The sequence below is a fragment of the Corvus hawaiiensis genome, chromosome 2 (genome assembly GCF_020740725.1).
Source record: "Corvus hawaiiensis isolate bCorHaw1 chromosome 2, bCorHaw1.pri.cur, whole genome shotgun sequence".
NCBI classification, from domain to species: Eukaryota; Metazoa; Chordata; class Aves; order Passeriformes; family Corvidae; genus Corvus; species Corvus hawaiiensis.
In genome coordinates, this window is record NC_063214.1 from 73,889,526 (window position 1) to 73,905,494 (window position 15,969).

General features: G+C 38.4%; 1 protein-coding gene across 3 annotated transcripts in view; it reads left to right on the top strand.

The window, feature by feature from the left end:
* Positions 1 to 15,969, top strand: part of NDFIP2 (Nedd4 family interacting protein 2) — a 47,164-nt gene that overhangs the window by 10,787 nt on the left and 20,408 nt on the right. For 2 of the 3 annotated variants that reach the window (XM_048295696.1, XM_048295695.1), the window contains exons 2-4: positions 7,766 to 7,922; positions 11,068 to 11,195; positions 14,946 to 15,005. In XM_048295696.1, the coding sequence (XP_048151653.1) occupies positions 7,766 to 7,922; positions 11,068 to 11,195; positions 14,946 to 15,005 (345 nt within the window). The remainder of the gene's footprint in view (positions 1 to 7,765; positions 7,923 to 11,067; positions 11,196 to 14,945; positions 15,006 to 15,969) is intronic. The other variant, XM_048295697.1, reaches the window with a different exon arrangement.

The following is a 15,969-nucleotide window of genomic DNA, read 5'->3' on the forward strand; positions in this document are numbered from 1 at the left end:
TCACTTGCTACAGATTACTTTATTTTTGCACAAGGAAATTCACTGTGGTAGAAAAGCCATTCTCTGGCAACAGCATTCAGTATAAATCTCTGGATTCTTTTCAGTTGAAGTTTGCCGCCAGAGGTTCTGGGTTTCCATGGTATCTAATCCCTGTTTGACAGACACACTTGGTATTTCTACACAGCTGTGGAATGGCAGCAATGGACTTCTGTTCAGCTTTCCTGCTTCTAGTTCAGATTTTACATGTTTGACTTTCTGACATATTAACTGCTGTTGAAAGCATGCTGCAGAGATGCCTCATGAAAAAAAAAACCAACAAACCAACCCACTTCACTTTCATGAAAGGATATTGTTAGATCTGGGTGTTGGATGGTTGATGCTTGCCAAGTGATGGGATGGTGAGGAAAAGAAAATGATGTGCATCTGTGCAGTCAGGAATTCTAATCAGATTTAATCACTTAGTTTTGAATACATAAAAGTGAAAAGTAGCTGAAAATTTCATAGTATTCAGTGTTTATTAATCTGAAGGCTCACTAGTCTTTAGAGGATGTGGTTTCTCTGGAGTGCTGTGGCTGTGGCCAGGACTATATTTCAGCAGAGCATGCATTTGGTAGTGAACTGCAAATAGTTGCCTTCCTGATAGCTGGTCTGCATGGATTCATGGTAGATTGGTGTTAAAACATGCATTTGAAGAAAAAGGCATGTTGTAAACTACCTTATTTGTGGAGGATAAAAACCAGATACTGAGGAGAAAGCTAATAAGTTAAAGTACAATGTGGTTTGTTTGGCTTATTTTCTCAAGAATTCTTGTATTCTAGAAAACTGTGAAATACTTCTTTCAAATAGCTGTTGTGGATATGTTTTTTTTCCAAATAAACAAGAAGATATAAACATTTATTTTGCAGAAGGATTTATTTATCTCTTCTGCTCTTAAAGTTATTCTCGAAGTGTAACTACAGAATATTGGTTTTAGTTTCGATTTTTCAGTGGCTACCAGTGACCTAAATCAGAGCCAATTGATCTTAGCACTTGCCTGCAGCAAGTTTGCTGATGACACCAAGCTGTGTGGTGTGGTTGACATGCTAGAGGGAAGGGATGCCACCCAGAAGGACCTTGACAGGCTTGAGAGATGGGTGGGTACAAACATCATGAATTTCAACAAGGCCAAGTGTATAAGGTCTTGTGCCTGGACTGGGGCAATCCCAAGCACAAACACAGACTGGGGATGAACAGATGAAGAGCAGCCCTGCCGAGAAGGACTTGGGGGTGTTGGTGGATGAGAGGCTGGACATGACCCAGCCATGGGCACTTGCAGCCCAGAAAGCCAAATGTGTCCTGGGCTGCATCCAAAGCAGTGTGGGCAGCAGGGCCAGGGAGGGGATTCTGCCCCTCTGCTCTGCTCTGGTGAGACCCCACCTGGAACATTGCATCCAGCTCTGAGGTCCCCAGCAGAGGAAGGACATGGAGCTGTTGGAGCGAGTCCAGAGGAGGCCACCAAGATGTTTAGAGAGATGGAGCAGCTCTCCTATGAGGAAAGGCTGGGAGAGTTTGAGTTGTTCAGCCTGGAGAAGAGAAGGCTCTGGGGGTACCTTATGGCAGATTTCCAGTGCCTAAAGGGGGCTAAAAGAAGGCCAGAGAGAGTCGTCTTACAAGTGCATGCAGTGACAGGACAAGGGAGAATGGCTTCAAACTGGAGGAGGGAAGGTTTGGGTTAGGTGTTTGGAAGAAATTGTTTACTGTGAGGGTGGAGAGACGCTGGAAGAGGTTGGCCAGCAAAGCTGTGGGCACCCCATCCATGGAAGTGTTCAAGGCCAGGTTGGATGGAGCTCTGAGCAGTCTGGTCTACTGGAAGGTGTCCCTGTCCATGGCAAGGGGATTGGAACTCCGTTATCTTTAAGCTCCCTTCCAACACAGACCAGTCTGTGATTCTATGAGTGGTGATTATGGTTTAATGATATATGTTTTATGTGTTTTTCTAAAAATAAAAAAATGATAGTATGAGCTGTTGATACTATTAGGTGGCATTCAGAAACAAGAAACAACATGAAGTATTTTTCTAACCGGTTCAGAATCAAATTTTATTTCAAGATTTTTTTTTTTGTCTTGAAAATCCCAAGATTACGATTTTGCTATTAACAGATAAATAAATCTTATTTTTAGACTAGCAAAGCTGAAAAATGCAGTATGTGGTTACAAAACAAGCATTAAATTTGCAGCCTCTATTTGTTCAAGTGAAGTTATTTTTATGTAGCAAGAGTTGTCTGCTTTCAAGCCTCATTTGTGGAGAGTAGTTTAGTGCAGACTTACAAATCACTACCAGTAGGCAAGTGTAAAGGGATCTGAATTTTTCAGCAAAATGAGAGCATCAGGTGAAACAGATGTGAGAAGCTCCCTGTAACCTTAATGAAGATGATAGCTTTTTTCCTAACCCATTGTTATATTTACTGTAGTTACCCACCTATCATATTTACAATGTTATGATTTCTGTGGAATAAATACGTGTGTACCAGTATGGAAGATGTCATGAATCTAATGCAGAATTGCCAGAGTTCTTTTTATGCACTGCACTGGCAATCTTGAGTCTGTCATGCCTTTCCCTCTAATGCTAGAAGCTACAATAAATGGATATTTTTTGTTGACCTCTTGTCATAATCTGAAAAATAGATAATAGAAGGCGAAAGTAACTTCTACCAAATGAAGAAGATAAATCTCAGATGCCAAGAGTTCCTTTTTGTGAAGGAAGTGTATCAATGGACTGTTTTGCATACAGAGGTTGAACTTGGATGATCTACTTGATTGCCTCTACAGTTTTACTTAAAGCAAAATATTAGGTCCAGCATTGTGGAATTTCTGTGTATTGTAATATTATTAGTTTTAATACAGTTTGGAAGAACCCATGAGGGTTCACATACCCATGACCCATCATTATGAGGTCAAAACTGGAGGAGTCAAAGCTTCTTCAAAAACATAATTTCATTTGAAGGGTAGAAAGAAGGATATGTTAAAAGTGCTTTGTAATTTATGATTGCTAATGAGAATTTTGTGTAGCTCTGTGGTGCCCCAGACAGAACCATCACTGCTAAAATTTACCTAAAAGTCACATTTTGACAAGATGAGCTTGTAATAAAGGTATTAGAAGAAACAGGAGAAGAAAGCTGGCTAGTTGTTTGGTGTTTTGTTTTTAACTTATATGGCAGTATCCCCTGCATAATTTTGTGCTACACTAAAGAAATTATGTACGCAGAGCAAAAAAAGCATATGTTTATAAATAAAGGATTTTTAAAATATCTGCAATATGCTGTTGAAGTTGTGTTGTAGTAATTTTATAATGTACTGGTTTCCATAAATCATATTTTGTGAAAGGAGTAAAGAGCAGCTTTTGAAATGTAAAATCAGGTAACAGAAAATGAGTGGTGTTTTTACACTGACTAGAATTAGCGTGTTCTACTTCAGTGCACTTTATCAGAGAGCATCATTCTAATCTTGTGTACGTATGGTACAGGTGATATAAGACATGTTATTATATCCTTTTCTCCTGATTTTTTTTTAAGTGGCATAATTGAATAACTTGCCTATATTGCCACTCTTGTACAACTAGTCAGTTCATCAGAAATGAAGCAAACTGTTTAGCCAGGAAAGCAAACATCTGTAGGTCAGATAGTTACTACCTGCAGATAGATGAAAAGTGTTCTGTAGAGAATGAGATCTTTTAGTTTTTATTTTGATAAACTTAAACATTTAAAATATCTGCATCAGTTCCCTCAGTAAAAGCTTCTGTTCTAAGCACTTTCTCATGGGTCATGTTTCTTTGTAAGCTGTCAGCTGATTTCATATGTTGCATCTGATTACTTTGGAAATAATTACACAAAATAACAGACTTAAGGAAATCAATTTGTAGAAGGAATAATTGTGTACATTGTGAAAGAATAATTTCTTTTTTTAAAGAAATTATTAATGTAAAACTAGAAAATAAAGGTAGCTGTATTTTATACAATATTTTGGTGCTGAAAGGTCTGGCATTGATTTTAACTTCTTTGGAAATGAAATAGTGAATCACTGTTCTGTAGATCTTTTCTGGGAAAGAAACTGAAGATAGTGTTGGGCAAAAATCATATGAAGGAAACAATTATGTTTTCCTGTGCTGTTCACCCTTTAGTAGTTACTACAAGATTGAGTTGTTGTCAGTAGAACAGCCATTGCTCCTTAATTGATCTTTGAATTTTACATGTTCTAACACAGATACATTTTGAGAATACAAGCATGCAATGTACTGTAGTTTGAGGGCTGCAAAAGCAGAGATTGAAATACTGGCATTAACAATTTAAGAGTAATGTGTCTAATAGCAAAGTACTCACTTCTTTTTTTCAGTAAAGCTCCATACAGTCAGCCAGATACCCCAAGTACAGACTAAAACATGAAGGAAAAATTTCAGTGTCACCAGCTTTTAAAATGTGAGGGAGGGAATAGGGGAAGGTACCAATTTAAAGTTGTCTGTGGTTTAATAGGTCTTGATAATTGTTTTGACCATGATCTTGACAAAAGCAGCTATATTGCTTACTACCAAATAATGGTTCATTGAGGGCTTGGGAGGGGCTGAGATGATGAACTGTAAGTTTTCCTTTGTCCTTTAATTAAAAAGTAGGCAAAATATTCTTCTGTATTAGAAAAACAAAATCATCTATACTGTTTATATACTTTCAATGTTAAATGCTGCTTCAGGTGACATTCAAGTACATAGCATAAGTAATGCCTTGAAACAGACATTTTCTGTTCTTTTCTGGGTGTTTTTAGCTTGGTTTCTATGGCAATGAAGTCTATGCAGAATGTCAGGCCTCTTCTTCCCCTGTCTCCAAAAATAACTTCTAAATTTACTGCCAGTAGAAGCCAAAATTAAACGTGAAGGGGGAGGCTTAGAGGTAGTCAGATTCCTCCTGGTTTCAGGGAGGCTGGTTATTCCAGAGAGGAGAGTGCTCTGTGAAGACAAGACAGAGTTGCTTCAAGACAAAAATGATATAACTGGTGCTGTCTACCCTGCTGGTGTGGGCAAAATTTCCAGTTTACTGGGGCAAGTTCTGGTGCAGTTGTGGCGTTTTGTTTTGTGTTTTTTAACCCAGCGAAATTGTCCTCTGAAAGGAGTTGAAGTTACTGCCTTGAGGAGAGAGTAGAATACAGGACATTTGAACAAGAACTAACAAAAGCTGGTTTGTGTTTGTGGAACAACTTGTGTTTATTATTCTAGCTGTAAACACTCAAGCTACTTAATCCAATTCTTGTGATTTTTTTTCTTTTCTTTTTTTTTTTTTAATTAAAGGGTTCAGGATTTTTCTTTAAGTTGCTGCAGCATTGGGATAACCTTGGTGCTTTTCAGAATTTCTGAGAGGCCTTTATAATAGAAGAGAGGATAAACAGAAATACTTGGTTCCTGAATATAAGTCTTACAAAATAAAGACACTTTGAGTGAACTAAAGGGTATAACAGGTCTCTCTATTGTATGGAGCCCTTCGGATGGAATTTTTCCATTGCAGTTGCTTTAACCATTGAATGACCTGTTACCTTTGTCTTTGAAGGCAAGAAGTCTCATGTACATGCTCTTGTCTGATTTTCATGTTAACTCCATCGTCTACTAATTACTCCACTGTTAGTATATTGCAGATAATTTGCAGTAAAACAGCTTTCAAAAAAGCATGTAGGAGGTGTAAAATTAAATTTCTGGGGAATGGCAACGTTTTTTGTTTGGTTTCTTTTAGGAGTAATCTCTGTATCTTCAGAATAGTGATAGCACTTACTGTGGCATGGTAGGGAAAAAAAGTTGCAGTGATTGAAGAGGAGGAGGACAGGAGAGGAATAATGAAAGTAACAAAGATCCATTTAAGTTGGCTTTACTTTTTCCCCCGCCCAAAGACCAGGTTGTTGTGGTGGGGTAGTCAGAGCTACATACACATCCAAAATGAGGGTCAGTGTAAGAGCTATTAGTGTAAGAACTATGCCAGTAGTGTATTTTTTGTATCTTAGCTAATCAAATGATGGTTTTATTGAAAAATGGGCTTATTTTGGCTATGTCCATTGCAATACTGTATTTTTCTTGTGAATGATTGTACTTAATTTAGAACCATAACATTTGTAGCTCTCAGCTTGCTTTTCTGGTCTGTTCAACCTTTTTAGAGTTGAGTGGTTTGTATTCTCAGTTGCTTTCTGTATCCCAGCATGTATTAGGTTATTTTGAAGTGTTTTTGTTTTCTTTGGCTTTAACTACTCTAAATGGATAAAAATACTTCTCATATTACTGCTACTTCTGGATTACTGATTAGGCATTAAATGACCTGATTGCTCATGACCCAGAAACCCTCAAAAGCACCTATCATTTCTATTGAAGGTGACCTCCGAGCGTCAGGAAACATTTTTTTCTTTTTTTTTTTTTTTTTTCTCCTTATTTTTAGTAATGTGAAGGTGACTGAGCACTGAAACAGGTTTTCTGCACAGCCTATGTAGTCTCTATCCTTGAAGGTATTCAAAAGGCGTTTGGATGTGGTCTCATACATCCAGCTGTAGGTGTCTCTCCTTGAGCAGAGAGGTTGAACTAGATGGGCTCAGAGGTCCCTTTCAACCTCAACCGTTCTGTGAACTTTGATATAATCTGCATATGAAAACAATTTGGAGTGTTACACTGCTTAATAAGAAATTTAGCATTCTTTCTTCTCAGAATGCACTTTTTCCAGTAACCTGATTGTACTTTGCCTAATAGGAAATAATTGTAGTTCTATTCTTAATATTTGTTACTGAAATAATATTTTTCTGTAGGGTGTTTGTAACAAGTACCAATTTGAAATTATAGCATTCTTCTTTTAGATATGTAACTTAATCTTATTTTTTGGTCTGGGTTTTACATGTGGTGCTTCAGTTGTTGCCTTCTAGGCATATAATCTTGTAGTTCACACTACTGGAACTAGCACTTTTTAAATTCCAGTACTCTTTCTTTTTAAAAGCTTTATACATTCTAGCACTATCAAGTTAGCTGAAAGAGTCAAAAATATCTTCTCTAAGAAAAGATATTAGCTGCTGGATCTGACAGTTTTAATCAACATTCTTCCTTATCTAAATTCTTATTTCTGCACATGCTTTACTGGACATGTCTTTTTCAAAGCTGTATCTTAATCAAGAAAAAAAACCAAACAACCAGCAACTTGAAGTTTTGTTGGGAAAAGTTTGTTTCCAGAGTGTAAAGAAAAGCAGAATATTTTGAGAAGTCTTAGAATTTGCATGGAGAAGCTCTTTGACAAGATGTAGGAGAATGAAAGTCCCAGTTACAGAAGTAGAAATGTGTGTTAATTCTTTCTCTTCCAGATAAATACAATAAACAATAATATTTCTCACCTGATGGGTTTTAAAATAGATTAATACATTTTATGACTGTATATAAGAACAAAAATATAATGGTATTAAAATATTCATATAGTAGTATTTTGCCATATAGTAGACATGGAAAACTCCAGATTTCCAGTAAACATGGAAGACTCCCTGAACATCACTGAGAAGAAAACCATTCCCGGGGGAAAAAAAAAAAGGCAAGGCAGTTAAGTTAATCTTTAGCTGATTACTTAAAAGAATTTAGCTGGACTACTTGAAGTGGTCACGTGCTGTTTTGTAAATAATTTCTTTTGTTGATGGCAGTAATCTTGTCTCTCTTTGAGCATGTCTCTGCAAGTATTAGGTTGTCATGGGAAGTATTCCCTGAATGCCTCTGAAATGTGTGTGTTTCTCTCCTAAGCTTCACAATGAGGATGACTCCCCAGAGCCTTCAGCAGCTGAGCAGTCTTCGACGTCTGCAGAGACTCCGCAGCCTCCGCAGACAGCAGCCTTACCTGAGGCAGATACTTCCCCTCCACCTTACTGTAGCATAGCTGTGGAAGCAGCTGCAACCTCAGGTATTTTTCTTGCACAGCAGGTTGTCAGGGACGAGTGTGTATCAATCAGCCCTTGGTTCAAAGTGGTCTGATGCTGCCATGTATTTTTTTTTTCCATGCACACAATTGCAGTAAAAAGCTGTCCTTTGATGTGCAGCCCTTTGGTTTGTTCAGAAGAAGCATGCTTGTAAATTACGCTGATTGTTCCAAATTGTTAGACTAAATGGATGTTCATTAAGTAGTTTAATAGGTTTTATTTAAGTCTGCTTGTAGTTCATTTCCACATTTAATCTACATCTTTGAGTAGTGCTCCATTATTAGACCTCATTAGCAATTTTCATTGCCTCTTTATAAAAACCCCCTCAGATTTCTTTAGTGTGTGACATGGTTTGGTGACAATACTGCCATGAAAAGGTTAATTTTACTTTAAAGGCTCTTGATAAAACTTCTCATGAAAAATGAGTAATGGGTCTCTTATCCATTTATTCACTGCTCCCTTTCTTAGGAGATTGTGACTTTTCTTGCGGATACGGGAGACTTAACAGCAGGCAACATTGAAGTTCCTGTTTAAGTAAAGTTGCATGGATTTGTGTCTCCCATGTGCCAAATAAATACTTTAGGAGTAACTACCAACCTAATTTTTTTAATGTTGGTTAAAAGAACAGTTTCCTCTCCCTGTTCTTTGAGACAGTGTTTGCAAGTATAATACATAGCTGTGTGGAATTATCCCTATATATAACATCCTTGTGTTGGTGTGCTGACAAATCTGTTGACCATGTGATCTGTGCTGACAAATCTTTACCGTGTAAGCAGCCTTGTAATGAGCTACTGCTTGCTTTAGGAGGAAGCTCAAGGCATATTTTAAGTACTTTTAATTAAATGCTGTTAATAATTCTATTCTATACAGTGATGTTTTACTGTTACAACACAGAAGAATGAAGTCTGTGCTCCATTTTGATGGAAGGAATATTTTTAAAAGAATGTGTTGAGATTGAAATCTTGGAAAAACTGATTTTCAGAGAGCACCTGGAGTTGGCAACCAGGCCACACTAATAAGAATACAGCATGGCTGTTACCAGACTGAAGTAACAGATTGATAATGATATTTAAAAGCTTTTTTTTTTTTCCAATATTTTTGTGTGTATGTCTTTTGTATGATTGGATAAAAAGCATTTAGTTGGAATGCCTAGGGATATAACTAAACAAATATGATTTTTTTTGTTCATAAGTTTGTTGACTCCTTGCCAGCATCTGTGTTAAGGTTTCTGCCTTGGGTAGCCGCAGCAGCGTGCGGAGGTGGTGAAGTGCCGCGACCTTCCCAAAACTGTCCCCAGATAGAGGGAGCTGCTTTGGCGCTGAGGCCAAATGCAGGCACAGGCTCACACCCCCTGGGTGGTGCAACCACTCAATCACACGTCCAAAGGTGATGATCAGTGGAAAAGAGGCGAGAAGGGTCTTTTGTATGGGGTTCCAACAACGAGGGTTTATTCCACATGGGGAGGGTCCAGGAGCAAAAGACAAAATGGAGGATGAGGGTGCAGGTTTCTATATGGGGCTGGTTGGGGTGGGGAAACATCAGAACTGATGGTTTGAGGGCAAGAAGGCAGAGTGATGGTGGAACAAAGGTGCAACAACCAATGGGGAAGTAGGAGGGGTGGGCAGGAGAACAGAAAGCACTGGGAGAACCAGGAGAGGGGAACTTCCTAGATGGGGGCCAAACAAGGTATAAAGGGGTGGGGACCAAGGGGCCAATCCAGAATACAGAAACAGCATATATCAACATAATGACACAATGCATTGTGGGAAAGCTCCTTGTGCTCACCACAACCTTGGGGGGTGGTTCAGGACTTAGGGGCTGTCCCACCAGCAGACCTCTTTTGTTCCTGGGCCAACTGGCCCACTGGTCCTGACCAGTGCGGTTTCATACACTGCAACATCTCCCCCTTCTTTATTTAAAGACAGGGCCTGCCCCAATTATTTGTAAAGTAGCCTCTTGAAGCAACCAAACAAACATACAAAAATAGGAATTATCAAAAGAACCCACAGAGCAAGTCAGAGCAAAGAATTCAGCCACCCTTTCAACCCCCAAGGTCCAAAGAGCTCTTCAAACCACTCTGGTTCCTTTTCCACCTGCAGTTTTTTAATATGGTCCTGCATTTCTTGAGTTGTGGCATGGATGCCCTTACTATGCGATGAGAGGTTGAAGCAGCAAAGCCCTTCAAAATCTTTGCAGTCACGTCCATGGGCCAGTAGCAAAGAATCGATTGCGGCCCGATTTTGGAGGGTCGCGTGCCTGGTGGTCTCTTCGTCTTCAAGGACCTGACTTAATGCATTGGATGTCAGGTTGGCCTGCTTGCCTAACCAGCGTTCCAGGTGGGAAATCTCCTCTAATGCTTTCGCGATGGCCACCCATGGCAGAAAAAGGGTGACTGCCACTTTCTTTACCCTGGACCAATCCACAATTGCATCATTGCAGTTTGGATCTAATTGTCTTAGGTCTCTCTTTTGGAGACCCAATTCACTTTGATGTCGCCAATTAAGAATTTGAGTTTTGTTTGGAGCTAGTAGGGAAAGCCGGCCAAGCATGCATGGTCCTCCTTGAAGGCAGGATGGAAGCCCTGCCCATGCCCTATCTCCACAAATTAAGAACAAGCCCAGTTGGAACACCTTGGGTTTATTGGTGGATGCTGAAAATGTTTTAGTGGTATGATTGCACCACTCTTCTGAGTTATAAGCCTTTTGTACAGGATTTGTCACATTCTGTTTTCCAATTCCCTTATAAAAGAAGTGGATGCAATAGGGAGCTTTGGAGGACCCCAGCAGATCCAATTCCTGGGGCTCCTCTGATGCATGTTTTAATGTCTTTGCCCATACATCCCAGGTGTCACACGGGCTAGGTCTCTTCCCCGTAGGGGATATTCACTCGGAGATAGGGGTATCCCCACCAGGCACAAGGACAGGGGATTGTCCACACTGCCCATGGACAGGCACCATGAAGCTGTTAAAAGTTTTTCTTTTAAAAATATTTTTACAAACTTTAAAATGCAAATATCTTCAGTCTCTGTAAAAAAATATACTTTAAAGGTAGATAATTATGTGCATGTGAAAGTTAATATTCTTGACATCTTTCTGGTTTGAAAATAAATAACTTTTTTATTTTGAACAGACACACACAATGAGTTTTATCCTGTACCACCTCCATACAGTGTAGCTACCTCTCTTCCTACGTACGATGAAGCAGAGAAGGCCAAAGCTGCAGCCATGGCAGCTGCTGCAGCTGAAGTTGCCCAGCGAGTAAGTGATACAGTTCTGTTGTATTTCAGTTTTGTGGAATGTGTTAGGCTAATTATTTATAACAATTGGGCCCATATTATGACCCATTACTGTAATAATGGTGGGTGGATAATATAAATATTTTGGATGTTTAGGCTTATATAGATAGTGTAAGTTAGTTGTAAAATACTGTGACAAGAACATCATATTCAGTCTTTTGAGAGACATAGCTGTCTAAACAGTTTTAAAAGCTGAATGTTGCCCTGTTTTAATAGTTTATCTAGTATTTTGTTGACTTTTAATTAGGTATTTCCTACTAATGTTTGTAGAGTTATTGCTGTTGTTTAGTGTTTTGGATGGTAGAAACAAAAGAATTACCATAGACCTTTAGAGAGAAAGGGAGAATTCCAACAGTCTGGAAGTGTCATGACCCCAAATCATGTAGGTAGTTTTTAAAAGGAAAGGTTCCTCTTGTTTGATCTATGGAAACTTAAATACTGATGTTCAAAGAAATGTTCCAAGTACTTAAAACAAAAAAGCCCCTGCACAAGTTGTGGTAAACAATAAATAGGCATATATTCAGTGTTTCTAGTTTTGTAAGAATTAACCTTAAGAAGAATACAGTCTTCAAAACAGAAGATTGATGTCTGCAGTTAGTGATAAATGTTAGTTTTGTAAGCAAGTTTGTTATTTTCTCTCAAGTTTTGGAATGTGGAAGTTCTGCTTGGTAGTATTGACCATAATATACTATACCCAAAAAAGACTTCCAGTTCTTTCACTAAAAATCTCCTCCTTGAGATCAAAAGTGATTACATTTGATATACATTTAAAACCTTACTGGCTGCAGTGTGCTTGTGGCTGGAAAAAGCCCTTTACTCACCCAGCAGGAGGTAGGTCCTTCCTGGACTGCTGCACAGTGCTCACAGTGCACAACACTCACTTTAAGGTATGCACAGCTAAAGTTAAAGTGGATTTGTGTAACATCACCAGTGACAGTGTCACACAAATCTGTTTGGCTGAATTTAGGAGGAAACCATGGTTTTTGAATGGTTACTTGCCAAATTTTAGCAGTGAGGGGATGATCTCCATTGTAATATTTTATCTACTCTAACAGGAGCATGGATTCTCTGTAGTCTGTCCTTACTGCTTGTCACATAAGTAAAACTTTTGCTGAAATACTGGTCTGAATGAAACCCTTATTCTGAAATTACAAACTTGGAGCATTAACAACCCAAACCCTAACTTTTAGAGTACCTGTGACGCTGAAGGCAGGATGTGCAGCTCTTGCAAGATTCTTGTTCTTACATCTAGAACCCTATGAAGTGCAAACTTCAGACAAACAAGCAATCTCCCTTGACAACTCAGTCTGGGGTTCAGCCAATTGCAAGAATAAACCTAGCAAAACAAACAAAACCCCAAACCAAAACAAAAAGTATTTTTTGTCTTGTCATTTTAAGCTTTTATGTACTCCTTCTTACAAGTTCAGGTCGCTGTGACAGAAACTTCTTTTGCCCTTCCTCAAACAGTCTGCCCGCTTTTGGTCAATCCACAGATTTTTGAAAAATTAATTTCCTCAGTTGATACATATAGCTTCAAATTTTGTAAATGCATGGAGATGGTCTTGCATGAAAATGTTTAGGCTGCTTGTAGCTCTGAAGGGGATGGGATGTAAGATGTGCTGTTCCCAGAGAACATTCTCAAATGTTCTGTATCAGAGTAGAATTACAGAACTAAAAGTAGATACACCTTATGGCTGCTCTTCACTGCTTTCGGTGAAATCATTGAACCTGAGAAATAGCAATTTCTGGTGTGCCCTGAAGCAGTTTTATTATTCTTAGCCTTCAGTTAGAAGGGAAGGGGAAAGCCACTAGATTCAGCTGTCTTCAGTGATGGGTGGTGGGAAGAAACACCTGAACAGAGGCTGAGCCTCTGAACCTTACATGTTGTGGGAAGTCTGGTTTTGATTGAGCAAGCAGGTAACTGGCTCTGGCAGAGATCAGAGAGGATGTGTCTAAGTCAAAACAAGAAAAGGCAAGGATGAATGGAGAGCAATGGCATGGACAGAGTAGAAAGACTTAAATGACAAACAGAAGGGAAAAGGATAAACTGGGATTGGTGGAGAAAGGAACCCAAGTGGGGACAAAATGTAGTACTGGGAAAGGAGCTGAAGCTGGCGTGTGAGAAAAGAAGAGCAGGGAGGGAAAAGGAATCTGGAGTTAAGAGGCAAGAGAGCTGGATACAGTGATGAAGTGAAAAATAAACTTTTTCACAGTCTGCTTTGCTAGAACATACCAGAGAACTTGACATTCAAGAACTACGTGCTGACACCACAAGAATTTCACTTACTTATGAAAAATCAGTAGGAACATACTATCATTCCCCCAATGCAGAGATTGACTAAAAGGTTCTAGACTTATGGCAGTACTAAGTATCAGAAGTCTGCACAGTGTATCTGAAAATCACATTCTTGCTGACTGCCGAAGAGCTCAAGTTTGGCAGTAATTCTGCTCAGTTTGCTTCTGTGGTTTTTTTTTTCTTTTTTTTTTTTTAAGCAAATGCATGCACACACACAAGCTGTATTAGAGAAACAGCATTAAGGTTGCAAAGTTGGGATTTGGGAAAAAAGTAAGAAATGCTGAAGCTGAGTTTCAGTTTTGTAGATGATATTAAAATTACGTGCCAGTGCAGTTTTAATTACTGCCATTTTAATTATCTTACCACGTGATGCTGCCGCAAAATCCCTACCTTATTTATTACCTCTGGACTTACACTGAGATAGACTAAGGCTGTGTAATAAAACTGTCTTAATGTGGCAGATGGTTGGAATAAGAAAGAAGGGTCTTGTTACAGTTTCAGTGGTGGTATGCCATCTTTGGGGGAAGGCTTTAGCTCTGAATACCCATGGAAGAACAGATAAGTAACTTAATTATGTAACAGTAGTGCAAAGTTTGTTTTCTCACTTTCACAAGCGACAGCTGCAGACATTACCTGACCTGCATGTTACACACTTTGCAAAACATAGACAAATGATGTAACATGTAGATTTTTCAGTTTTTATTTTCAGCCTTATGAAATTAGTGCTCTTACAAATGTGAACTCTGCTGTGTTCTGTGCTTCTGGTCTCGTAAACTGAGGATATATTGCCTCTACTGCAATAATGTGAACAGTTGGAAAAAGTTAAATGTTACTTTGAGTGATGTGTGAAGCTGATAATTTTCATGGTATTCTCCAAAGTGTGCAGTGAAGGTTACAAATGTATTCATTAAGCAAAAGAGAGGAACATGACGTGAAAGGGCAGGACCCTTAATAAGCAGCTTTCATATTTTTTTCCCCCAAATCATGTGGGGCACTTAAAAAAAAAAAAAGATCCTTAATGTGATCATATTAAATACTTCATCATAGGCCCTGTATTAACAGATAAAATGAACAATCCAAACTTAATATTTACTGAAACTTTCAGTAATTTTATAGTTCTTTGTGTAGCTTGTCTTACAGGAATAGATTGTGTATAAACATGCATGCCTTTCAAATGCTCCCAGATGTCTCATTTCAACAAAGAAATTCTACTAGCCCTGTGTCATCAGTAGTGATAGCATTAGTTATCCTGGCTTTTTCTTTCCAAATTCTCAAGGTCAGTTTTGGAAGGTCAATTAATATGGACAAAAATACTGCTAACAGTTTAATGACTTGTTTGTATGTTGCAATGAATGGCTTTTACTTAATGCTTTTCAGTTGCATTTGTCTTATGTTTTTCTGTTTTTACATGCTTAGCACGCCCAGTTTAGGGAATCTAGGAGTCTGTTTGATGAAATATTCCTCAGTCGTCCAGAGGTATGGTATAGTTCTCTCTAGTTTAGACTTTGCTATGAATTTTCCTGCTGGCAAACAAATGCTTCTGGGGTTAATTGTGCCTTTCCCCCCCCACTATTAATTTCTCCATATTGGTTCATATACTGAAGGCATAATTTTTGGGGTTTATTAAGTAATTTAACCCTTTCCTCTGAAGTTTTTCTCTGTAAACATTGCATTGGGAAGAGTTATATCAGTTTAGTGGTTCTTTACTTGATTAAAGGTGGTTGTATGCCATGCTAGATTTCAGTTTGAAAAAAGCTAAAAAAACATTAAGGAGAAAAAACAGTCCTCCTCTTGCAGAGTACTACAGAGAGCACTGTAGTTTACAGGGAGTTAATAGATTCAACTTCAATAGATGCTGTGTACCATTGATGTTCTTTTGCTTAGAGAAATTACTCTGTGTGACTTGCCATTTATGTTGATAATATAATTCGCTGTTTAGATGTTTCTCTGGTCATAGGAACAATAAATTTTCTGTTCCTACAGATGTCAGCTTATTTAGAAGCGAGAAATGCTGTCTATCTTCCTTAACTTGTCTAAATTCATCAGAAATCAATGAGATACTGAAACAGTGTTAAATATCTTAACAGATTTGTGTGTGTTGTGTTACATACTTCTCATTAAAAAGAAAAATATAAATAAAATATATAATCTCATTCATAAAAGTGTCACAGAAGTATTTGATGAAAATATGTTTAAGCATCAGCGTAGAGGACAGTTGGTCTTCATTGCCCATTTTCACTCCTCAGTACATGGTGGCAAACAATTTTATTTCGAAGAAAGACTAGGGCAATTGACACCAACCAGATCAAATGAGAGCACTGAAAGACAGCCAGTATTAGTGGGACTTGAGCAGTGGTCAGTTAGGGTTTTCTGTCTGCAGGACTGCTCATAAAACCTCATAATCCTAAATGATGTAGATATAGGCTGATGTAATTTCTTA